Raw genomic sequence first — 27,425 nt, forward strand, 5'->3', positions numbered from 1 at the left:
AACATTCCTTTTTTCTCACTAATATATGAAATACAATTCTGCAATACAGAAAAATCATCACTTCCTCTTCAATGAAGATCAATATCTTGAGATCAATCCTGAATATTTCTTCAACAAGTCTTCCATGATCATCCTCTACTACTATACTTTATACTTTTTTTTTTCACTGTTAGCAAACGGCACTCCAATTTCAGCAAGTACTAACTGATCCCTTCATAGGAATCATCTCTTCCTCATCAAATTTATTCTAAAGTCTAATTAACAGAAAAATTAGATGAGAGGTCAAATCCCACATACCTGTCTTTTGATTTCATCTTGTGAGCAGGAGCCGAAATTACAGGTAACGGTTTAGGTATTTTAAGCTGTGAACCACCCCAAGCAACATGGCATCCACAATGATACTTTAAGTAGTGGTAGAAACCCCAGACAGCAACCACACCTGTATTTCCTGAGATATTCAACTTTCCAGTAGCAGGGTCTGTTACGAGCTAAAATTAAAAAGAAAAAAAAACTTTCTTATCATAAAATGAAACCATTGGGCAGATAAACAAAATTATTCAAAGTAAAAAGGAAAGGATCTTTATATGGTCAGTTTACATGCTAGAAATAGCAGTAAAATTTCTCTTAACTTATATTTAACCATCTTAAAACAAGGAAGAGCACAATAGATAATGTAGTTTTAGATACAGTGTCTAGGGAAAATATTAGACCATCCTTGGACTAGCAGACCTATGAACAAAGCATTCTTTGCTTTGACCATAGGTTTGCTAATCCAGGGATGACATAAAGTTAAACAACAACCTCTTCAGCAACATGTCATTGCTTTAAACCTTGCTTTCTTGGAACCTCAACAAACAGCTCTTTTGAAGTAACAAGAGAATTACTACCAGGTCACAGGACCTGTCAGAAATAGTAGCTAAATTCCTCTCAAATCACATTCAACTGTCATAAAAAGAAGGAAGTAATCATTGAATAATGTAGATATATTATACTTGAAAAAACAGTGAGTAATTGGAGAGGTCTGCTTCTGGCACATACAGATACTCCAAGATGGAAGAGACTGATGCAACTGTTGCAAGTGGATGACTGCAGGAATGACATTTGCAGAAAAAATTCCTGATGGCTGATGTTCTGGGGAGGAAGGACTAGGAATAGTGGTTAGTCCAGGACCTGGTAGGTTGAAGAAAATATAGATCATGAGAGAAAGAGAGAGGGGTGAGTTGATAGTAATTGAGTGGATGTAGCTATCTCTGAAGAGCAAAGGCCATTATAGTTGCAGTGGAAAATGTAGAGAGAGGAGACAGTATACCTGTGAACCAGAGGCAGGATATGTCTGTGATTGACTTTATGCTAATCAGTCTTGTGGCCTTTCTCTAGATACAGTCTAGGATGCATGGAAAGTTTTTGGTTACATATCTGTTTGATAAGAGATTACTTGCAGCTAAGCAACAACTGCACATACTATAAATTTCCCTCAGTACCAGATGACCAAGTGCACAACTTATCAAACTACCTTCTCATCAAGAAGGAGTTCAAATTCAGTGCTGGTATTTTTGTGTATTTCTGATGCAAAACACTTCATTCTAAATTCCCTGTTTGTCTAGATGTTAATAAAGATTCAGTCACAGAGCAGAACCCACCAATCGTTACAGTACACTTTGACATTCACTGTGTTCATGTGCTGCATAAAATATATCAGGCTCTACCACAATTTGGGTGTCTTGCTCAGTGACCTAAAGGCTTATTTTAACACCACTGACTGGAGATACCCAACAACAAAAACAACTTTAAAACTACAATTCAAATTGAACATGAATCATTGTAATTTCCCACCACTTATTCATATCCCCAATCTAGTCTAAGAAGGCCTGAAAGGGTTACAATATGTGCTCTGCCCTTCTTCTTTTGATAATATTAGGAATAAAAGAAAATTCTGAAAAATTGCACCAATAATAAATGACAAACCAATCTATATTGAGAAAAAAAAATCAATTACAGTGAAGACATCTTTTTCATCTTCTTCCAGCTGAGGATCCACATGTATGTTGAATTCATTGGCACGATTGGGAATGAGGCGCTGTAGAACACCTTTAGCAGCCACTGCCTGATCCTTGGGTGAAACTTTGCTGTACAAATACTTAAAACTTGGAAACCCTATGTAAATATAAATGTTAAAAACAGCCTATGAGAGAAGAAACAGCTCAGGAAAAATAAATTATATAAACTTAAAAAAAAATCAAACAAGCTCCCTTACCAAAAACCCAGTTATTAACATTAGCTCAATATGACTGACTATGAAGATAAACGTAAATAACCTAAAAATGGAACATTTATTGTATATGCATCAGAAGCCAAGTGGAGAGGCTTGCCATTACAATTAGTTTAGGAATATAGATTTTTAGTTCAAATCCAGTTAGATACTACGTACATATCCAGAAATAATGCACCTGATGATAATTGGATATCAAACCCCAATGAAACATAATGCAGATGTAAATGCTGATTTCAAATTTTGGCACAAGGCTAACAATTTGGGGAGAGGATAAAGTCGATTACATTGATCCTAATGTTCAACTAGTTCTTATTTCATTGACCCCGAAAGGATAAAAAGCAAAATCAACCTCAGCAGAATTTGAACTCAGAATGTGAAGACAAATGAAATACCACTAAGCATTTTGCCTGGCATGCAAACAATTCTACCAGCTCACTGCCTTAATGAAGCTTAAATATTAAAAATTATTCATCTCTAAAGATGAAATAACTTGGAAACTAATAATGTTAGTTCTATTGAACCATTTGTAATACTATTTCTGACAAGAAAGAATAAACTGCCAACATATTTTGATAAACTTTTAAAATAGTCAACAATTTGGAGAAGGGTGCAATACAAAAATCTCCTTTTTTATATCTTGATAAATCAAGCTTGAGCTTGGAACATGACTTAACAAATATGGTGAGTTTTCATATATAACAAACTTTGGTATAATGTTTGAATCTGGTGCAGAACACTTATTTTATACAACCTGGATTTGAATTCAGAATATAAAGGAACATAACTAAATACTATATAAAGTATCTAATCCAGCCTTCTACTATTTGTGACAATGCCACCCTAATACTTATAACAACAACAATAAGAAGAAGACCAATCAGTATATAATAAAAAGGATTTGAGATCTATTAAATACAGAAGGGACAGAATTTATGTGTGACTTTAAGAAGGCTAACCAACAGAGACTAAATCAAGAAACATGTAAAGTCAATAATGTATTGAGACACATTGAAACAAAGAACATCACACAAAGAAATAATCTCATCAAGGCAGCACGTAGGATTACGGCAGAAAGGATGGGATTGAGAACTACGGAGAACAGAACATAAATGGATAGAAGAGGAAATAAACAATCTTGGTGGAAAAGGAGAATTTCAGAAGATATAAATTCCTTGAACAGTGTAGTGTCAATACTTGTCAGGAAAAGAAATGGAGAACTAAAGAATGAATGGAAATTCTAAAAAGTTAAGAAGAAGTATGGTGTAGATACAAAAGGCCTGAAAGTTGTAACTGAAGAACTGAAGCAGTGCATACTTGCAAAAAACAGCAAAGCTAATTAGGTTTGAACAACGGATTAAGCAATACTGGCAAAACAAATTGTTTAGAACCAACCAAAAAAGATTTTATCAAGAGATTAATGATGATAAAGAATGTGAAAGATTTGCTTCTGATGGTAATGAAAGTCAACATTTCTGAGGTAAGATATGGAGTAAGCAAGAACAACATAATACAAGAACAACAGCTTAATGGCTTTGCAGGCTGAAGCAAACAGCTTCTTATCTCCAGCAAGAAGCTATCCACTTCTCATAAGGCAGTATCAGAAATATGAGGAAAAAGATAAGCAATCGCAAAGCAGCAGGACCTGATAAAATGCCACTAAGGATTTTGTCCAGTGTGCTGACAACTCTGCCAGCTTCTCACCTTCAATTTCATCTTCCCAATATTAGTGTGGGACATTATTTTATTGATCCCAGAGAAATGAAAGGCAAAGCTGACCTAGGTGAAATGTGAATTCAGAACATAAGCCGTAACAGATATTGCTAAGCATTTTTACCAATCCTCTAATAATTTTGCCAGCATGTTCCCTTTATTATAAAAATGATGATGATGATGATGATGATGATATGGGTATGTGCTGTGGTTTGCTGTGGTGCACTTATGGTTACTGTATTGAAAGTGTTTTGCGTAGGATGTTTTCTTCAATACAGTAACCATAAGTGCACCACAGCAAACCACAGCACATACCCAAGGCACACAGAGCTGCGCTCGGTAGTGAAGTGAAAGCACATTATAAAAATAAAACTACTGAATAATAATAATAGTTAAGACAAAGAGCACAATTCAATTGTAATAGATATTTTATTGGTTGAATGATATTTCAACGGTAAGTCTGTCTTTGTCAAGTTCAAAATTAGAAGTCATAAAAATTCAAAATTTTAGAAACTTAAATGTAAAGTATGAACAAGAGCAACCAGCATCCACACGTTGATGGAATGACATCATCAGTTTTTAAGTTTCAATTTTATAACAGGTGAAAAGAAAAAAAAAAAGAAAAAAAGGCAGAAGAAAAGAGGAAAGAAAAAAGAAAAAGAAAAATATTTAATCAAACAGTTTTGTATAAATTTGATGATATTCTCTTGTCATTTTATTCATTCCTCCAGGGCATGATGCTAATAACCCACAAACATATTTCTCCTCATACATTCTGAGAAATGAAAGTGAAGCAGATTCAGAATATTTTCTGAGAATGTGCACTTTCAAATCTTCTTCAAAATTGCAATCGCTTGAAAGGAAATGTTGAGCAAGTTCTGTCGAACTACTGTTATTGTGCCTGATATCAAATCTGTGCCCATTAAACCTTTTGTTTAATTGTTCTGTTGTACGACCAACATAAATAAAGTTGTGTTTCATGCATTCTGCTGCATACACCAAATGGGAATCTCTACATGTCCCACCTTCAGTATAAATCATAACATTTCTTTTATGATTCCTAATGAAATTCACTTCACTCATGTTGTTGCACAATGAACAGGGCTTACCCCTCTTGCAGCTGTTTTTCAAGGTACAGCGTGCAGATACTCCAATGTTCATTTTTACGGAGTCAGAAATAGAGGTCAATAATTCTCTTAAATTCTTATTCCGTCTAAAGGCTACAATAGGCAGCTGAGGAAATATCTGTTTGAAACGAGGATATTTTTTCGCTACATGTTGGTAACTTTCATGCAACACTTTTGAAATGCCTGCGAAATTTCGGTGCCAGCTAATCACTAAAGGAATTCTGTCATCTATGGTATTGTGTTTGCTAAAATTATGCGTGAAAGTTTGACTATCTTTGCTAATCTTAGCTATTTCATTTGCTATTTCCTTTAACTGTGATTCACTGTAACTGCATTTGACATTTACATGTTTCCAGTAATCTCCTATGTCAGTACAAATCCGTTTTATCCTCAAAAATTAGGATTTCGGATTTGACCGAATAATATGATGTGGATGATTGGAGCAGCAGTGGAGATAAATGTGGGATGACGTGGGCTTGCAAAATAATTCTGTCACTATTCTGCCTCCAGAAAACTTGACTTTTGTGTCTAAAAATTCAATGCTAGTTTTTGAAAAACTAGATGTAAATTTTAAGTTGGACTTAAAGCCATACTTTCTAGTATAACAGTTACAGAAATGCAAGAAGTCTATTAAACTATCCTGTGATCCTTCCCAGACAAAAAATACATCATCAATGAACTGTAACCAGAGTATTGGTTCATGACCATGAAGGAATCTGAATGCCTTCAGTAACTGTGTCACAAATTTCGTCATGAAGACATTAGCAAAATTAACTACCATGGGGGTACCCATGGCTCAACCTTTCGCCTGGTGATAAAATCTTTGTCTAAACTTCATTGTGTTACTTTCTAACACAAACCTCAATAATCTACAGAGAAAATTTGATGGAATACTTTTGTTTGACCACTCTTCAAAGGCATCCATTCATGCTTCTACCCCTTCATTGAGATCAATATTGGGATATAAGGAAGAAACATCCATGTTTACCAAAAAACAGGTCTCGACATGGCCTTGGTGCTTAAAAAAATTGTTGATTTTTATATACAAAATCAAAAGTATCCCGAATATAGGAACTTGATCATTTTGTGACGGAGAGTAGAAAGCCATCCAGCCATTCCAAAAATTTGGCCATGCAACATTTATATCTGCTGCCAATTGGGCACATTGGAGGAAATCTTTTAAACTTTTTGTGTATTTTATGGAGACCATAAAATACAGGTATTTTTCTTTCTGACCATAAAATCCTAAATTCGGCCTTAATGAAATTATTTCCCTCCATTTCCAGAATTATTTTGTTAAGTTCCTCTCTGTAATTGGGGTTTGGATCGACAGGTAATTCTTCATATGAAATTTTGTCATTTAAAACTTCTTCACAAGCTGAAATTTACTCACTTTTATCCATAATTACAACAGTGCCTCCCTTATCCACCATTTTAATAACAATAGAATTGTTATTAGCTACACATTGGAGTGCATAACTTTGGGAATTTGTGAGGCTATTCCAGGACTTCTTTCCACTTGTTTTAAGGCTTTCTCTAATGCCTGCCTGACATGATTCAAGAAAATCCAGTAGTGCTTGTGAATGTCCATCCTGAACTTTATCTAGATACCAATTGGGATTCTTTTCAATCCAATTAATCCTGATTCGATCATCATCCTTTTTATTTTCAGTAAGCATAGGGTTTTCTAACTCCTTATTACCAGTTTTTTCAAAAAGATATTCTTTCAGCTTGTGACGGCAGACAAACTGAAATAGCCCTTGAACTAGTTTATTCTTGTAAAAATTCTTAGTGCTTGGGCAAAAACTCAGTCCAATCTCCAAGACTGAGACATCATTGCATGAAAGTTTTGACCTAGATAAATTTATGACTGACTTATTCTCTAGTGTAATGGTTTTTCTCAGGCAAGTAGTTTTCAGAGTCTTGCCCTCATTAGATTCCTGACTACTTTTTGGGCTTTGCTTAAAATCTTCACTTAAAACACGGAACCTATTGGGTGGTAAAATTTGTCTTGAATGTTCATGTGAGAATTTTGAAGAAGACTTCAAAGTGCATATTCTCAGAAAATATTCTGAATCTGCTTCACTTTCATTTCTCAGAATGTATGAGGAGAAATATGTTTGTGGGTTATTAGCATCATGCCCTGGAGGCATGAATGAAATGACAAGAGAATATCATCAGATTTATAAAAAACTGTTTGATTAAATATTCTTCTTTTTCTTTTTTCTTCCTCATTACTTGTCTTTTTTCTGTCTTCTTCTTTTCACCTGTTATAAAATTGAAACTTAAAAACTGAGGACATCATTCCATCAATGTGTGGATGCTGGTTGCTCTTGTTCATACTTTACATTTAAATTTCTATAATTTTGAATTTTTATCACTTCTTATTTTGAACTTGACAAAGACAGACTTACTGCTGAAATATCATTCAACCAATAAAATATCTACTACAATTGAATCACGCTCTTCGTCTTGACTGTTTACCTTTGTGAAGAGTTATGTCAATCCTTTTTAAAATATAATAATAATAATAATAATAATAATAATAATAATAATAATAATAATAATAATGATTTAAAACTTTTGTACAAGGCCAGTAATTTGGGGGGGGGGGGGGGGTGTAAGTCAATTACATCAACCCCAGTACTTATTTTATCAACCCTGAGAGGATGAAAAGCAAAGTCAACTTTGGCAGAATTTGAACTCAGAACATGAAAACAGACTAAATGCTTGCTAAACAGTTTGCCCAGCAGGCTGATGATTCAGCTCACCACTTAATAATAATCCTTTCTATTATAGGCACAAGGCTTGAAATTTGGGGGAAGGGTAAGTTGATTACATCGACCCCAGTGTTCAACTGGTACTTATTTTATCAACCCCAAAAGGATGAAAGGCAAAGTGGACCTTGGTGGAATTTTGAACTCAGAATATAAGGATGGACAAAATGCTGCTAGCATTTTGCCAAGTGTGCTAATGATTCTGTCAGCTCACTGCCATAATAATAATAATCCTTTTTACTATAGGCACGAGGCCTAAACTTTTGTGGGGAGGGGACTTGTCAGTTACATCAACCCCAGTGTTTCACTGGTGCTTAATTTGTTGACCCCAGAAGGATGAAAGGCAAAGTCAACATTGGTGGAACTTGAACTCAGAATGTAAGGACAGACGAAATGCCACTAAGCATTTTGCCCAGCATACTAATGATTCTGCCAGCTCCCCGCAATAATAATAATAATAAGGGGCATATGGGGTATTTGTTAGTGATAGCACTTCTGTTCACCATCTGTCGCATGCTAAGAGCATGGATGATGATCACTAGTTCACAACAAAAACTCAACTCTCACTTATGACCCCAAGTAGCCAGTTGTGCACACCGACAGCCATACCCCAGGACCTCCACTCGACAGTAGTGCTAAACTAAGTGAGGGGCAACGGCAGTTAGATTGCTGTTGTGGCTGAAGGGATACCTTCCCTTCAGTGCATGAAGTCTGAGATGGCAGAGAGGGCAGATGACCCATAAAGTCAGATGGACAATGGCCTTGAAGACGGAACCAGCAATGTGTGTGATACGCATAGGGCACACTCAGGTACTCAAGGAGTATGTCGCCAATCACCATGATTATACCCAGTAGTTAACCAATAATGGATAAAGTCAATAAAAACAACCCATACCGCATCGCTCGTCTCACGGGTCAACAAGGAGCGCACCCCCTAATGAGGAGTCAGGCTGGGAGCAAAAAGTCGGTTACTGATTCGAACTCTACCCACTCCTAGGCAACTGTGGGCAACTTAACCGAGGAAAACCTCAACCTGAGCCCCACCAATGCAAGCCATACTACATGCAAAAACCCTAGAACTAAATGGGATTGGGAAGAGTATACTACACGACGGTAGTCACACCATTAGAAGATAACACAACAAAAAGGACTTATCAATTATGGAGACAACAAAATCCAACTTCAAGGTTAAATATGGATCCCAACAAGTTATGGAATATCCGAAGAGATATCATTAAAAACAGGAGACTCACAGACACTGAGCTGGAAGAAATAAAAGAAAAAGTCAACAGATCTCACCATATAACACCAAATACAAATGAAATAGAAATAGGGACTACAGAAAACCAAGAAGAGGATGTATTTGAGGAGCCCTCTGTGGGTAATGAGACAGAAGAACCTGTAAAACAACCAACAGCATGAAACATGACATGGATAGGGAGAAATATTTGGAACTAAAAGAAGAAATATAGAGAAAATGGGAACAGGTAAAAGCACAAGACACCACAGACAGAAAGCCTCTACCAAAAGTCAGTATGGATAAGAATTTGAAGGAATTGATTAAAATTGGCAATAATGTAATAGATGAGATAAAATCAACAACAATAGAACCACTAAATATAACATCACTAAACCAACTAGCCTATGCTACAGCTATTACTGAAGCAAAAGACATAAAACTAAAAAGGAAAACTGCTCAACAGAAGAAAAGACAACCAAAATGGAAAGAAAACTTAGAAAAGGATATACAATGCATGAGAGGTGACCTATCAATACTGACTGAAATAAGTAACGGAAACCAGGTCAACCAAAGAAAAGCCAAGAAAATATGCAAAAAGCATGGGATCAAACAAAAAAATGAAATACCTGAACCAAAAGAAAACCTAAAGTAAAAAATCCAAGCAAAGGCACGACTGTCATGATATATAAAGAGAAGCAATTTAGACAAAATAAATTATTTAAAGAAGATGGAAAGAAATTTTATAGGGAACTCACTAAACAACAAATAAATGTTGAGCAACCGCCAAAGAAAGAGGATATGGAAAATTTCTGGAGTACGATATGGGAAAATGAAAAGCAACATAATGAAGATGCAGAATGGATTAAGGAACAAGAAACACTCCTGGAAAATAAAGAGGTACAGGAATGGGAAGATATTCAAAAGGAGGAGGTCACCCTGGCCCTGAAAAAGGCCAGCAATTGAAAGTCACCGGGAATAGATCAAGTACCAAATTTCTGGATCAAACAGCTAGTTGATATACATGGAAATATGTCATCAGCATACAACGAAGCCATGAAAAACCCAGAAAATAGCCCAGACTGGTTGACACAAGGAGTGACATACCTAATACCAAAAACAAATGATGGAGAAAACTCAAAGAACTATAAACCAATCACCTGTCTACCAACAATGTATAAAATGGTTTGGGAAATTGGGCGATTTTCAGCATGCAATGTATATGGGTGGAAATGAGCTGCTTGGCGGAGGTCTGCGCTCTCCAAGTGCTTTTCTAGTTATTATTGTCAACGTCGTTGTCGCTGCCGTCGTTGTCGCTGCCGTCGTCATCAGGTGACAAGTTGGCAGAATCATTACCATGCCAGCCAAAATGCTTAGCTGCATTTCATTTACCTTTACATTCTGAGTTCAAATTCCGCCAAGGTCAACTTTACCTTTCATCCTTATGGGGTCAATAAAGTAAGTACCAGTTGAATATTGGGGTCAATATAATCAACTTATCCCCTCCCTGAACTTGCTGGCCTTGTGCCAAAATTTGAAATCATTATTATTGTTGTTATTATAATAACAATAATAATTTTGGTACAAGCAGCTTTTGAGAGGACAGGGAAGTCGATTGTATTAAGACCAGTATTTAAATGGTATTTATTTTATCAACCCTGAAAGGATGAAAGGCAATGTCAAGCATGGCAGAGTTTGAATTCAGAACATAAGACAGATGGAATGCACTAAGCCCAGTGTACTAATGGTTCTGCCAGCTCACCAATTAAGAAGAAGAAGAAGAAGAAGAAGAAGAAGAAGAAGAAGAAGAAGAAGAAGAAGAAGAAGAAGAAGAAGAAGAAGTAGTAGTAGTAGTAGTAGTAGTAGTAGTAGTAGTAGTAGTAGTAGTAGTAACAACAACAACAACAGTAATGTAAGATACAGACTTACTTGTAGAAGAATTAATCCCAAAGGTCAGGAGGAATATCAACTGAAAGAGAAATAAAAATATCACTTTAAGACATGTCGATATATATATCAAGTAAGCAGCTACTATATCAGTTAAAAGTTAAAAAATAAAAATTAGGTTAGTGTTTAAAACATAAACTAATGTGAAATTTTAAAATAAGGTTTCACTGTGAATCACTTGAGACCAGAATAAAGACAGTGTATTTTAATGGAAATATAGTAACAAAAGGGTTAAAGAAAGCTGCTCAGTTTCAGGAGATTCCAGCCAATTTTTCTAACTGTAAAGATCAGAAAGAAAATGGAAAGGTAAATCCCCTGCTACATAATGTTCTGGTTTGTGACCATATACTCCCAACTCATCAAGTTTATACATTGTGCCTCACATCCTTCACAAAAGAACTTTGAAAGATCAGTATAGATAAAAATGGTTATTGTGTTATATTCCTCACAAAATACTTTAATGTTGAATTATACTTGTTATCAGAAGAGCATAATGTGCTGCAGTGCTTGAAAACACCTCGCAGAGATTATGGCAATAGACACTTGTATAACATAAGCATCACTCTCTATTAGCTACTATGTCCCAGTGACAAGAAAAGATGAAAATGACTAGTGGGAAGGTTTTATATTAGACTGTCCTTCTCCTAGTCTAAGCCAACCAAAGTAGTGTGGGTTTAAAATTCAATCTACTAGATCAATGCTCTGGCTACAACTAAGAGTCCATCACTCCCAAGTATTTTTATAGCATGCTCATTTATCATCTTGAGTAAGTTCTCTTTTGTTGCTAGATATTCATTAACACTGCTGGTTTTATAAGCCCTCGATAAGCTTTGTATTCCTTGTACTAGGTTTCAAGCAATACGCCTTATTAGCATTCCTAATGGCTGAAGTAAGTTTAGTAGATAATGACATGGATCTGCATCCAAAGAACTTGTGTCAGCTGCTGATGGTGGTGCAGCGTCTGCTGTGGCTGTAGAGACCCACAGTGCAGAGGATTGGGACAAATACTGTGAGGTATTTTACCCAGTGCTCCAATGGCTCTGCCAGTTCACAACCTTTTGGTACCATACTTTTGAGTAGTGTTGGACCCTTAGATAGTGTTATACTTGAGTATGGATAAACAAAAAATGATGGGAGAGAATTGCATAATGTTTGAAATCACATTGTACTTGAGCAAATAATAATTCATGGTATAGATGGTCTGACCTGAAAATATTAAAGGAAGATGATAATAGTCAGTCTCCAGCTAACAACTGCTTAACTGTTTAACTATCTGACGTGTAATTGTGATATAGATGAAACTTGTGGAACATTTTTGCTGTGACATCATGTGATAGAAATTATTGGGTGAATATCTCTGAATATATAATCTTTTGAATTTTATCATCAATAATAAAGTGTTGTTGCAATTTATTTTTTAAATCATCATCATCATCATCATCATCATCATCGTTTAACGTCCGCTTTCCATGCTGAGACAAATAGGCAGGACCATTGCAGACTCTGACTTATGAGATTAATGCAGTATTTATCAGTTTGAACTTGTGTAGGTTAACACTTACTAGAACAAGAGGGCTGTGCAGAGAATTTCAGAAGGTTGCAGCTCTGAGGAGGAATAACTGGGGGAAGGAAGAGTATTATAGAGTCTATTATTGTCTTGCTAGTCAAGCAAAATACTTAGCAGCATTACTTCTAACTCTTTATGTTCTAGGTTCAAATTTGCTGAGGTTGACTTTGTCTTCTTTCTTTTTGGGGTCACTAAGATAAATACCAGTTGAACACTGATTTCAATGTAATTGACCTACACCCTCCCTTAAAATTGCAGGCCTTGTATCAAAATTTGAAGCAATTATTGTCATACAAATTAGATATTTAACCCTTTTGATACCAACCCAGCTGAAACCACCTCTGGCTCTGTAGTACAAATGTATTGTTTTCAAAAGTTCTGAATTAAAATCTTCCACCAAACCTTAGTCACAATTTTTGTTCCTAACACTAGCTTAATGATAACTAAGTTATTTTACTAAATTCTTTGTTATTTTAAAAAATAATTGAAAGAAACACAGAGCATCTCAACAGAAATATGGTAGTGAAAGGATTAATGAAGGAAAGGGAAGACATGTACATTAGTTAGGCCTCAAAGGCTCTTGTATGCTGAGGTCATTGTAGTTTCAGTAGAAGAGGCAGAAAGAAGAGACAGTACATCTGTGAGTTAGAGGTAGTTAATTGGTGAAGGACTCTTTGCTAATTATCCCATGTCATCTTTGAGACATTGTCTGAGATGTTCCTTTCTTTTTTTACTTTTATAAATGATTATGTCTGAAGAGAAGAATTGTGCCCATGGTTGTTGAAGGCCTTCTAAAGTTTATGAGATTGACATGGTTATTCTTGAATAATTACAAATTGATGGCTGCAAGAAAAATTGAGCTGGTGGAGATTTCCAGAGAAGCAGCATTCTGGGGAAAAAAGACTGGGAAAAAGTGTTGATGCAAGACCTGGTATGAATGAGTAGCTACTGTAAGAGTGACATGAGGAGGGGAGACAAGTAAAGATAAGTGAGTCAAGTGGAATTAAATGGAAGTGACAGAAGATCAGCCAGTTCTGAAGAAGAGACTGTGAGGAGACAGCATATCTGTGGTCAAGAGGTTGACGGTTATGTGAATAAGATAAAGCACAGTCCCAGATGTGTGGACCAGGACTCTAATTCTAGTTGGAGATGGCATTCTTTGAAACAATTTCATATCTATTCTCCCCTGTCAACTTCATAAAAAGTAATTTCTATTTAATAATAGCTGATATAAATATTGGTTGGTTGATTGGTTAATTTCTCCAGTAATGTTTTACATCATATGTAAAGCATGACTGGAGTAAAAGAGAGATACAGAGAGAGTTAATAAGAAAGGTGCAGGATGAGTGCATACCCAAGGCTTGGTGGCAGGCAATGATAACTTTCTGAAAAATACAAGTATTTTGATGAAATTTTTCAGAAATAAGAGGAGATGTTGATAAAATTTAGAGAAGTAATGACATATATTCATTGTGATTATACAAATGGGAAATTTGTTTTATTGGATTTTATATTAAAGTAATAAATATTTTTCTTTAAAAAAAATAGTTTTCATATCATCATTTTGCATAAGCACCAAGAAATTTGATGAAAGTTACATTATAATGATTATGTGTATGCCATATTTGCTGATGTTAACCCTTGGTGGAAAAGACAGACTTTTAGAGTTACTCATCATAAGGCAGGTAACTCTTTAGTTGAATAAGAATTTAAAGAAAAAATGTAAATCGTTGTTTTAATGCAAGTATGTTTTCCATGCTTGCATGAGTCAAGCAGAGTTTATTGAGGCAAATTTTCTATGGCTGAATGTCCTTCCTATCACTAAATCTTACCTGTTTCCAAGTAAGATAATATTTCCCCGTAACCAGATATGTTTCCGCAGAATAGTGGAAACATGACATTCATTTACAACAGACATGTGATGTCAAGACATAGACACAAACACACATACAAATACATTAGATCTTAGTGACGGCAGCAGTATTTGCACTGAATGGAAATCTTCATATCCTAATTAATGTGGATGTATGGTAAGAATGTTGTAATGCTGTGGTAGTCATCTTGAAGAAGTATCTTTAGTGCTTAAAAGCTGAACTCACGTGTGTCTGCTTTTAAGCACTCAAGATCTGTATGAGATGTTTTCTCAAGACAAATACTGCAGAATTACAGTGTTCTTACAATACATCAATGTTAAGTAGCATATATATATCTATATATATGATGAACTCTCCAGTCAAAGATATTTAGTGTTCAGTAAGAAGACAGAAAAAAGAAAACCCAAATAGACAATCAATAACACTCACATTACTATTACTACAATGTTTATAATTCATTCACTTCATCTAGTGACTCCTCAGGCCACCAAATATAATATGGATATGAGCATGGTTTATGAAACCAGCATGTGATTTAGCTGAGAAGCCACAATGTGAACATTGGTGGTTTGTAGGAAGACTGTTGTTCTGTTGTTTTGTTTTCCTATTTTCCCCGTAACTGCTCTTGAAGTATTCTTTGAGTTTCAAAATTCTGAAGCTGTAGAAATTGCTCTCCGGTTGCATGGTTTCTTAAAAAATTCTGAAAGTTTTCTTTCCTAATATTCAGATGTTTCAAATTATCTTTGAATTTGTCCTTATATTGTAGAAGTGGCTGGCCTACATTGCATCATGAATTTACAAGATGACTATAAAACATTTGTATACACACACACACATGATGGGTTTCTTTCAGCTTCCTTCTACTAAATCCATTCACAAGGCTTTGGTTGGCTTGAGGACTTGAGTAGAAGATGCTTGCTGGAGTTGTGCTACACTGTGGAACTGAACCTGAAACCATGTGGTTGGGAACCATTCATATAAATATTTGGAACAATGCTTTAAGCTTGGTGCTGTCTATCTAATTCAGCCAAACAAACAATAGGACTATCTAATATTCCTTATCAATAGCCAGCTTAGTATAGATGTATTTCAGGTCAGCTGTAATTCAGTGGGGCAAAATGCTTTTTTTTCTTTCTTTCTTTCTTTCTTTCTTTTCTTTTTTTTTTTTTTTTTTTTTACATCTGCAGAATGAACTGAGCAAGTAGGCTAATGTATGTGTCCTGCCTAAGGTCAAATGGAAGAGAGAGAGAGATCTGTAGTTGATTTTGCTTGTTTTTGGCTTTTATTATTATCATCATCATTGTTGTTATTATTATTATTATTATTATTATTATTATTGTTGTTGTTATTATTTAGTATTTAATTTGTGTTAGGGGAGATCTAAAATGTTCACTTTGCACTTCTTTTGTTGAGTATTTAAATATTCTATTAAATATCTGCTAATGAGGATTATCTGTGAATAATAGATGGTTATTTGCATGGGTTAAATAAGAGACAGCAATCATTCTACCAGCTTTACAGAGGTCACAGAGAGAGAGAAGTGTTGTTACTGTTATTTATTATTTCTGAGTTCATTGACTTTTGGTTATCTGCGATTTAAAACTGTTTTTTCATGTGAAGGGGCTGCAATACTCCACTCTCCAACCTAGTGGCTGAGTTGCCTGTGAGAACTGAAAACAGAGCAAATTGTCATGTTTCATAAAATAATACACATATGTATAATAATAATAAAAATAATATTGGTTGCCAGTGCTCCCTGACTGGCTTCCATGCCAGTGGCACGTAAAAAGCACCCACTACATTCTTGGAGTGGTTGGCATTAGGAAGGGTATCCAGCTGTAGAAACTTGCCAGATCAGATTGGAGCCTGGTGTAGCCTACTGGCTTGCCAATCCTCAGTCAAACCATCCAACCCATGCTAGCATGGAAAGCAGATGTTAAATGATGATGATGATGATGATGATGATGATGATGATGATGATGATTATGATGATGATGATGATGATGATGATATGCATGAATTACAAAGTAACACTTGGAGAAAGAGAACATAATTGTTAGTGAAGACAAATAATTTTTCAGTGAAGTTGAGAGATTAAAATTGTCTTATATGTAAAACTGAAAAAAAAACAACTTCCAGCTGCAATAAGCCAAATGTCCCACAAAGAGTTAAATTTCAGGTTCTTTCAATATGCTTTTCTAGAAACTTCTTGAATGTGCTAGTGACAATTTTGGGGGTAAAAATTAAACTTTTTCTTTGGACTAGCACATCTACTACAAAATAATGTCAGAATGGCTTTACTAAATATCACCAAATATAGTATTGTTGTTTACCAACAACAACCATCTTCAAATTATACTGCTAAATATAGAAATGCTGTTTGCCAACCATCTTAGCTTTAGAACTGAAATATTCAGCCTCAGATCTCAAAGAAAGCTAACTACACACACATTTGAAATAAGCATTATCATATGGATGAAACAGCTGCATCAAGAAGTAATAATTTCTAATAGTGGAGGAAACCTGTGTAAGGGTTAGACCAAGGATGACATAGAACAAAGGGGTGAGAAAGGATCCTCAGACGTTGGGCCTTACAGAGATGACAAGGCACCAAGACTTCTGGTGGTTTGTTGTGCTTGAGAAGACAAATCAAGCTAAGTAAAATTGTGCCTTTCCATACATACAGGCATGTTCTCTACATCCCTCGCTCAGCCAAGAGATTTTAGTCTTACAGGTTTATGGGTGCTGGTGCAATGTAAAAGCAGCTGTGCCGGTGCTGCATAACAGTGCTCATGCTGGTGCTACAAAACGGCACCTGTGCCAAAACCATGTTAGAGTGCTCATGCTGGTGCCATGTAAAAGCACCCAGTATACTCTGTAAAGTGGTATTAAAAGATGATGATGATGATGATGATGATGAATACATACATATATAAAAATTTTATTAAACAACATATTGCAAACTATTAATATACTTTTAGAAACAGTAATAAGTTATGTAGTACCAGTTTAAGTAAATATATATGGAAGTTAAAGAATAATAATAAATTATATAACCTTAAATAGCAAATACTTAGTCATGCTAGATCTTATAAAGTTGCTGATGATAGATGTAACTTATGTGTGGAGGAAATATATCAAACTTTAACATCAAAAAAGAAACTTCTTAACAACAGACAAGAACATGTTTTATCTTGTAAACACTCTTCAAAATATGTGTCTAGAAAATATAATTGAATTGAATCGATTATTTGGAGGATTATTGGGTATTAAAGTATAAACTATTTTAGATAATTAAATGTCATATTGTTATATAATCTTTAGAATGTTTACATATATATATGTGTGTGTGTGTGTGTGTGTGTGTGTATACATGTAGATATATGCATATATGTAGATATATGCATGTATGTGTATATGTATATATATGTATATATCTTGCTTTAGATTTGTTATTTAGATAGATAGATGGATGTTAGGATCCACAATGAGCAGAACTTACTTGCAGGTATTGGTAGTGCAAATCAGAGGTGCAATCTGTGTGGGTGTTTTTTCAAAACACTGTCTAGTTTAAAAAGCCACATAAGACGCCATGAAAGGGCTAAGGTGTAGGTGCAGGAGGTGGTCAAACTCTGTTTAAGGAGTAGACAACCACCATATATATATATATATATATATATATATATATATATACTATTATTATTATCATTATTATTATTATTATTATTTAGTAAATTGATTAGAATTATTTATTTACTATCAATATTTTATCAATATAATACTAAAGATTTATTAATCTAAAATTGATACAAGACAATGTCTGCAAGTTGATGAATACCACCTATTCCCCTCCATTTTCTTATAGCTATTTATATATATATATATATATATTGATATATATTGATATCTGTATATATGTATCTGTTAACTTATTTTTGTTAATTATTTGTAATTTTTTTTTACATATTTGGGTAAATGAATACTGATATGTATTATGTATTCTTATGTGTATATATGCATATATATATGTGTGTATGTATGTATTTATGTGTATATGTGTGTATATATGTGTGTATATGCATCTATGTATGCATGTATGTGTCTAGGTATTTTATATATATATATGTATATGTGTGTGTGTGTATTATAAGCATTACGATATGTTATATTCCTCTAATAAACGAAGTAATTATGATAATGATACTGAAGTCCTTAGGAAGTTTTAAAGTTATGTTATTTTATATTGAATGATCTTAAATGTAATTATATTAATTTAAATTAGAATTTAAAGTAGAACCTGTTCTAAATATTATACATTTCTAGTATTATATTATTCCTTCATAAGTATCAATGCATTAAATTATAAATATATTGATTTAAAGTGAATCATTTCCCCTGAAAGATAAGAAATTTTTATTTATTTATGTAAAAGTATAGATAAAAATTATTCTTACATAAATAATTTTTATTGTACATCATATTAAAAACATACTTCGTAAATTACTTCTGTGTAATTATGTCCCTTTTATTCTTCCATAAATATAAATGCATATAAACATTACAATGGGATTTTTTCCTCTAAAGAACCAAGTAATTTCAATTTTAGCATTATTTTTCTTAGTATGGAAATGAATAATTATCAAAAGGACATTTACGAAGTCCTTATGATTATATTTTTTTGGATAATTCAGCATTTATTTAATTTCTATAATAATTATGTTATGATAATATTTTTTAGAAAGTTTCTTTCTTATATAAACTATGTAATTTTTAATTACTAATCTTTGATTATTTTTAACAATTTGTAATTTTTAATTTGAGATATTTTGGAGGTAAAGAAGACCATCATTGTGATATAATCCACTGAGGATATATGGGAATTGGTCAGCTATTTCAGATAGAATATAAATACTGACTAGGTCAGAAACTTGGGCAGAGTCGCTAGCTCCCATTGTTATATCAAAGCAACCAGGTCTATCTTTTCGAACTCAAAATTTATTATCAAATTTGATAATTGATTTTTTAGCTGCTAAAACAACATTAATTTCATCTTGAGTGAGGCCAGTTTTATTATGTGCAAACCATAGGGCTTTATTAAGGATGATGGAATTAATAGAGGAATAATGACTACAAATATCAAACTGGATAAATTTAGTGTTTGTTATCAATAGAGTTGAACCAGTCTACTACCTGGAATGAATTAGACCATAAATTAAGTTTAAGTTTTTTCATTAAATAAGGAATGTATTTATATATTAACAGAGCAAACATACACAGAGTACATAGATAAAGAGAATTAAAGGGGAGAAGGTATGTTGTTACAGGTCCGACAGCTGTTTCTGGGGGCTCAAAGCTACTGTATAATGTTTGCAGATGTAGTTTGAAAAAATATGCAACCAGTAATGGAAGCATATAAACATTGGCTAGATCCAGCCTGTCTTCAGGATGGAAACACAAAAATCTAACATTTAAAATCAAGTTTACCTTCTTCTTCATCCATTCTACCTTTAACCTTTAGCACACAGGTTTGCCCCCCACCCCACCCCAAAGATTAGATAATGTCATCTTAGACAGAACTAACCAAATTCTATAGCCTAAGGAGGCTGTTGGTGCTTAGAAAGAGACCAGTGTCCTCTGCCCATCTTTCCCAGTCCTCAGTCAAACCAGGGGCCAACAAAGCCAATATAGCATTTGAGTTTAGATGCACTATCATGAGAGAGAGAGAGAGAGAGAGAGAGCGAGAGGTGGTGCCTGTCTTCTCTGGTGTGGTTGATCTTTGTAAAAGACTCTTCTGTCCTTTGATGCTTTGTGTTTTTTAATCTTGATAAGTAGACACAATCTTCTTCACCCAGTAAACTAGGTGGAGTAAGTTTAGTCATCAAGCCCCTAGCCTCAAGACAGTTTGTCCTGGATTACATGGTTGTTGTTACTATTGTTTAGTTCCTGATCAGTCCTGATTGTGCAGGCCTGTGACTGAAAGCGTACCACATAGGATATTAACCCTTTAATGCAAGAAGAAAGGGCAATGCTCATAGTCTAAAATGGAATATTTATATTTTCAGCTATTGTTAGGACAAAATGTTTCCAGGCATAACCATAGTATTGATTTATTTTTCACAGATAATGTCTCTAAGTCCATATCATCAAATATGTTGAGGGTGATTTGGCTTCTATTTCTAGTAAGTGGTCTGGTTTCCTCATTACTCAGCTGTTTGATTAAGATGCTGTATTGGAATGCCATGTTGCCCCCACCACCACCACCACAAACAGGACACAAACTAACTATCAATAAGTTGGTAATGTTGTTCAACATTATATAGCAATAAGAAAAATATAGCTGATGTAACATTGGTCTTTATCATACAGTCTACCTTTCACCCTGAGTGAAAGGCACTTTGTTACCAACAGAGATTGGAGCTCTCTGAACTTTGTCCAGGCTATTCTTTATCTATTTGAAAGCAGAGAAAATTCTGAAAATACAATCTACATAACAATGGTTTTTATCAGATTAGAAACAGAAATAATACTGAAAATAAACTTGACATACTATTAAGTTGACAAAGATGAAAGTGAAAATATAATTTACAAAGCATTGATCTGATTGCTTTGGAAACAAAGATAAAGGTGAAGTGACACTGGTCTTATCTGTACAAAAGTAGAGACAAGATTGAAAAAGAAAAAAGTCAATATATATTGCAAACATATCAATGGGCTTGAAGAAATAATCTGGTTTATCAAAACACAATATATAATTTTGTTGTTTAAATGCTTATTTCTCATACATACTGAGCAAAAGTGAATTTTCTCATTTGCAAGTATCTTAATGCTATGCCACATCGTAATAATCCTTATTATTATTATTGATATTATATACTCCAGGAAACTTATATCATCATCATCATCATTTAACATCTGCTTTCCATGCTGGCATGGGTTGGATGGTTTGACTGAATGCTGGCAAACCAGGAGGTTGCACCAGACTCCAATCTGATCTGGCAAGTTTCCTACAGCTGGATACCTTTCCTAACACCAACCACTCCAAGAGTGTAGTGGGTGCTTTTTATGTGCCACCAGTACAGGGGCCAGTCAGACAGCACTGCATCGACCACGCTTGAATAGTGCTCTTTACGTGCCACTAGCACTAGTGCCAATCAGGCGGCACTGGCATCAGCCACGACTACAATTTCACTTGACTCAACAGGTTTTCTCAAGCACAGCATATCACTCAACGATTGAAGGGTACTTTTAAATGGGCCAGTTCTGTGACACTGGTATTGGCTGTGGCTATGATCTCACTTGATCTCAGTCATTTGTCATTGCCTCTGTGAGGCCCAATGTTTGAAGGTCGTTCTTCACCACCTCATCCCATGTCTTCCTTGGTCTACCTCTTCCACAGGTTCCTTCCACTGTTAGGGTGTAACACTTCTTCACACAACTGTGCTCATCCATATGCAACACATGACCATACCAGCAGAGTTGTCTCTCTTGCACACCACATCTGATGCTTCTTATGCCCAACTTTTCTGTTAGGGGCACTTACACTCTGTCATGTATGCACACTGATATTACATATCCAGTGGAGCATACTAGATTCATTTCTTTCAAGCCTATGCATGTCCTCAGCAGTCAATGGTCTATGTTTCACTGCCGTGTAGCATGGCTGTTCACACACATGCATCATACAGTCTACCTTTAACTCTGAGTGAAAGACCCTTTGTTACCAACAGAGGTAGGAGCTCTCTGAACTTTGTTGAGGCTATTCTTATTCTAGCAGCTGTGCTCTCAGAGCATCCACCCCCACAAATGACTTGGTCACCTAGGTAGCAGAAGCTATCAACTACTTCTATTTTCTCCCCCTGGCATGTGATGGAAGCTGTTTTCTGCACATTTTCAGTGTTTATTGCCCCTGTGCATCTGCCACACACAAAAACTGTCTTCCCAGTTAACCTTCCCTTGATATTGCTGCACCTCTTATGTGTCCATAGCTTACAACAGGTACAACTTATAGGAGTTTCTACCTACCCCTTTTCTATAGATCGAGCAGGGCCATCTACCCGAAGGGATTTGTGATTTCTCTACCTTCCTACTTACCAAGACTTTAGTTCTTGCTAGATTGATGCTAAGGCCCTTTGATTTCTAGACCTTGCTTCCACACCTGAAACTTCTTCTCTAGTTCTGGTAGTGATTCAGCTATTAGAGCAAGGTCATCAGCATAGAGGAGCTCCCAGGAGCAGCCTGTTTTGAATTCCTCTGTTATTGGCTTTCATCACTTGATCCAATATTTTGATACCTCTGTAATTATTCTTATCTAATGCATCACTTTTACTTTTGTAGCAGTTGACTATGGTGCTGCTACACCTGTCATTGGGTATGACTCCATCATGTATCACTTCGTTGACTATACAGGTGACTAGACTATAGCCTACACCACCAAATATTTTAAGCAGTGATTCTTGATGGGCCGGGAGCTTTTCCTGTCTTCATACCCTTAAGGTAATATATTTAGAATTATCCAACAGAATATATCTCTAAATTTTTATCTTATCAGAATTATTATAGGATTTATATGTTAGCCATTGAATAACCTATTTTGAATACCTAACTGGGAGCAAACTAGAAAAATTTGGAGAAATCCCTTACTAATTACCTACATATTTATATATATATGAGAGATATATGTGTTGAGCAATAATTCGAATATAATTATTTACAATATGTATTTTGAATCCACTTTTCAATTTAAGGTTTTCTTTGATTTTTCTAAAAATAGGATGAATCTATATTGAATTCATTTGTCTTGTTTATTTTGTTCATTGCATACCTAAGACCGTTATTTGAAACGACCAATAAAACAGATCCATGTTTTTTGATTTATATTAGGTTTGATTGCATTGTCATTTCTCTCCCATTTTTAACAAAACTGTCCAATGAACAGGAACGTGAAACTCTGAGTAACAGCTTTTTTTATATTTCTGCTGTTTTTAAATAAAGTATATATATATATATATATATATATATATATATATATATATATATACTTTTGCTGTCTTCGGCCATTCATTTGTGTCATTACTATTTCCCTGGTGTTCATTCTTTTGGTCATGTCCCCTTGAGTGAACGGACACACTGTGTGCATATATATATATACACACACACACATATATATACATACATACATATATATATATATATATGTATGTATGTATGTATATATATATATATATATATATAAGAGGTAGGCCCAGGAAGACCTGGGCTGAGGTGGTGAGGCAAGACCTTCGTACATTGGGCCTCACCGAGGCGATGACTACGGACCGAGACCTTTGGAAATGGGCTGTGCGTGAGAAGACCCGGCAAGCCAAGTAAGATCGTTGCCAGTGCCCCTGGACTGGTTCTTGTGCGGGTGGCACATGAGATGCACCATTTTGAGCGTGGCCGTTGCCAGTACCGCCTGACTGGCTCCTGTAGGATTTTCGAGCGAGATCGTTGCCAGTGCCCCTGGACTGGCTTGTGCGGGTGGCACATAAAAGACACCATTTCGAGCGTGGCCGTTTTCGTGCGGGTGACACGTAAAAGCACCCACTACACTCTCTGAGTGGTTGGCGTTAGGAAGGGCATCCAGCTGTAGAAACTCTGCCAAATCAGACTGGAGCCTGGTGTTGCCATCCGGTTTCACCAGTCCTCAGTCAAATCGTCCAACCCATGCTAGCATGGAAAGCGGACGTTAAACGATGATGATGATGATGATGATATATTATTTATATTATTATTTAATTGAAAGCCAGGCATCCATTTCCAAGTAAGTTTATCTTAACCTTTTTGATGCAACTCTACTCTATGCTGTTTTCTTCCCCATCCTTCTCTAATCCCCTTTTTCTTTCCTTTACCATTTTCTACCTGTCTCTCTCTCTCTCTCTCTCTCTCTCTCTCTCTCTCGTTGCTCACACATGACCATCATCTATCTTTCTTTTCCTATACAACATTCTAAGGACTGGACATCTATCTTTTCTCTTTTCAAAGAAAATATTTCTTCCAGCATTCACTGTTTTTTCCCTCGTTATGGTCTAATGACCCTCCATGTTTGTTTTCATCCGGTTTCCTTGTATGTCTCCACTGTCCTGTTTTTGTTCCCAACTTTGACCCTCCATAAAATCCAAAATTTATTTTGGAAGTTATGGTAGTAACTGTCTTTAAAGACTCATATTGTCACTGAATGCTTGAAATGAGGAGTAGATAGACCTCCAACAACTGATGAAGGGTTATTCTTTGAGTTACTTTTTCTCTCATGGTTTGTGTATTTAACTCACTTGTTTCCGTGCTTCATGCTGTTTACAGTTGGTGACGTCCGGTACCCATATATATATATATATATATTATTATTATTATTATTATTAGTGCGTGCGTGCGTGCGTGTGTGTGTCCATTTTACATCCATTCTCTATAATGCCATCGGCTGGGAAGATCATGCTCTGAAATCTATTCTTATTCAGAGTTACTCCTAGATGGTTTAGGAAACCACATCTTGCTAATGTACTCCATGTTAAGTACAATTTTTCTGTAACTGAATGTTCTTCTGAACACCAACCACTTTGCTGAGTGTACTGGATAAGCTTTGTAGTAGTACCAGCACTTGAGAAGTTGCTATGTCCTCAACAAAACCATTTGTTGAAGACATGAGAACTTCTTTCTCCCTGTGTAAGCACTGTTCATTCACTGACAACTTTTCAGTGTGAAATAGGTCCATTTTAATATGGCACCAACACTAGTGAGGTTACTTTGTATCATGCAAGAATAAAAGATCTTCACTGGTCTACAGTGTGTCCGTTCACATGACCAAAAGAATGAACAGCAGGGAAATAGTAATGACACAAATGAATGGCCGAAGACAGCAAAAGCAAGAATATGATGGTAGAAACAGTGATTAGGGTGATAGTGTGGTAGAGAGGAAGAGAAGTAGACACTGGTAAGAAAGCATGATAGGTGTAACAAGACAGTGGGGGAGAAGAGAGTAATGGATAATAATAGAGATGGACAGTGGTAAGAGAGTGGTGGCTCTCAATAATGAGTGGCCTGGAGGAAGGGGAGTGAGGATTGACAGTATAGAGTAGGTGATGGTATAATGTGTCTCATATAAGCAGATCCAATGTAAATCTCTATACTAAGGCCTTGTAATAGACAAGAGAGATAGAGTGATAAGGATGATGGTAGTTAGAGGCACTGAATAGAGGAAGGCCCAACCCCATCCTTAGGAAAACGAGAGGCATGGTACAGGAGAAAGTATACCCAGTAGATGAAAGGGTCATACAGATCAAACGCCATATCAAATTCCATAGGCAATCTGGTACAGTGAATGATCCAGATGGGAAATAAAGAGATAAGAGAGTATCAAAGAAGTGAAGTGAAGACAGTAGATGTACACTTAAAACAGACATATTAAGTGACAGAGCCAAATATATATCCTAACCTCCATTTCTAGTCTATCACCTAAATATCAACAAACTACTTTTAGGGAGCATGTCAAGTATTTGACATGAGTTTTAGTGCCTATTGTCTCCATGTACCAGCCACACATGAAGTCTACCTTCCTAGAAAACCTGTCTGATTCCACTTAATCTTTTATGGATCTAAAGTTTACACTGGGTAAACTACATAGAATTCCTTTATAGACTTTTCTACAAATCTGGCATGGCCATTTCTTTGATAGCAGTAGTGTCTATAGTAGTCTGTGGTCTGTAGCTAAAATAGTTGAATGATCTTGCAAGAAGTTTTATAGGTGCGCATTTTTCATACTTGATTTCGAGTCTAAGAAGGAATTTCTAGTAGATTCTGGAGCGTCCTGCAGTGTATCGCCATCTAAATTTATCAAAGAAAAACTTTTCACTTCTGATATATCTCTTCAAGCAGTCAACAGGTTTCCTACTAAAACTTTTGGTGAGATTTCACTCACACTGGACCTGAATCTCAGACAAAGTTTCCAGTTGGTTTTTATCCTCACCCAATTTTAGGAGGTGATTTTCTCCATCATTTTTCACGATTAGTGGATGTCAAAAGAAAGAGACTTATTGATAGCAGTACACAGTTATGCACTTTAGGAAGATATTTCAATTCCACTTCTGTCAGTGCGCTATCTTTTATTGCGGATCAACCAGATAAATATCAAGCCTTGCTTCAATCCTTTCCTGAATTAACTAATTTAACTTTTAATGTCAATGCTTCAGCACATACAACTACTCATCATATAACCACCAATGGATCTCCCGTTTTCTCGTGTCCCAGAAGTTTACCACCTGAAAAACTCAAAGCTGCTAAAGCAGAGTTCAGCCACATGCTCCAGCTTGGAATAATTCGTCCTTCAAAGAGTAACTGGTTGTCACCACTTCATTTAGCTAAAAAGAAATCTGGTGATTTTAGACCTACTGGTGACTATAGACGACTCAACGCTATTACCATTCCAGATAAATATACAATACCTCATATTCTGGATTTTGCATCTTCTCTACATGATTGCACTATTTTCTCAAAAAATAGATTTGATACGTGCAAACCATCAGATTCCTGTAAACCCAGATGATATTCTGAAAACAGCTATTGCAACTCTATTCGGGTTATTTGAATTTCTTACCATGCCCTTTGGGTTAAGGAACACCACTAGTACTTTTCAACATTTCATTGAAGTAATACGCGGATTAGATTTTGTCTACGCCTATACTGATGATATTCTCATCACTAGTTCTTCTGAGAAAGAACATGAGATTCATTTGAAGCAACTTTTTGAAAGGTTTTCTCAATAGAAAATTTGTATCAACGCTACCAAATGTATTTTCGATGTGCCTTCTCTCACTTTCCTTGGACACACCATTGATAAGGATGGAATTAGGCCATTGCCAGAAAAGGTTGAGGCTATCGTGAAAATT

The 27,425-nt window shown here is 35.4% G+C and overlaps 1 protein-coding gene across 3 annotated transcripts in view; it reads right to left on the reverse strand.

The window, feature by feature from the left end:
• Positions 1 to 27,425, reverse strand: part of LOC106880424 (alpha-N-acetylglucosaminidase) — a 132,747-nt gene that overhangs the window by 100,639 nt on the left and 4,683 nt on the right. For all 3 annotated transcript variants that reach the window (XM_089358120.1, XM_089358121.1, XM_089358119.1), the window contains exons 2-4: positions 11,053 to 11,092; positions 1,997 to 2,154; positions 298 to 488 (exon numbers count right to left, since the gene is read on the reverse strand). In XM_089358120.1, the coding sequence (XP_089214246.1) occupies positions 298 to 488; positions 1,997 to 2,154; positions 11,053 to 11,092 (389 nt within the window). The remainder of the gene's footprint in view (positions 1 to 297; positions 489 to 1,996; positions 2,155 to 11,052; positions 11,093 to 27,425) is intronic.

This window comes from Octopus bimaculoides, chromosome 9 (genome assembly GCF_046866305.1).
Source record: "Octopus bimaculoides isolate indiv1 chromosome 9, ASM4686630v1, whole genome shotgun sequence".
Lineage (NCBI taxonomy): Eukaryota > Metazoa > Mollusca > Cephalopoda > Octopoda > Octopodidae > Octopus > Octopus bimaculoides.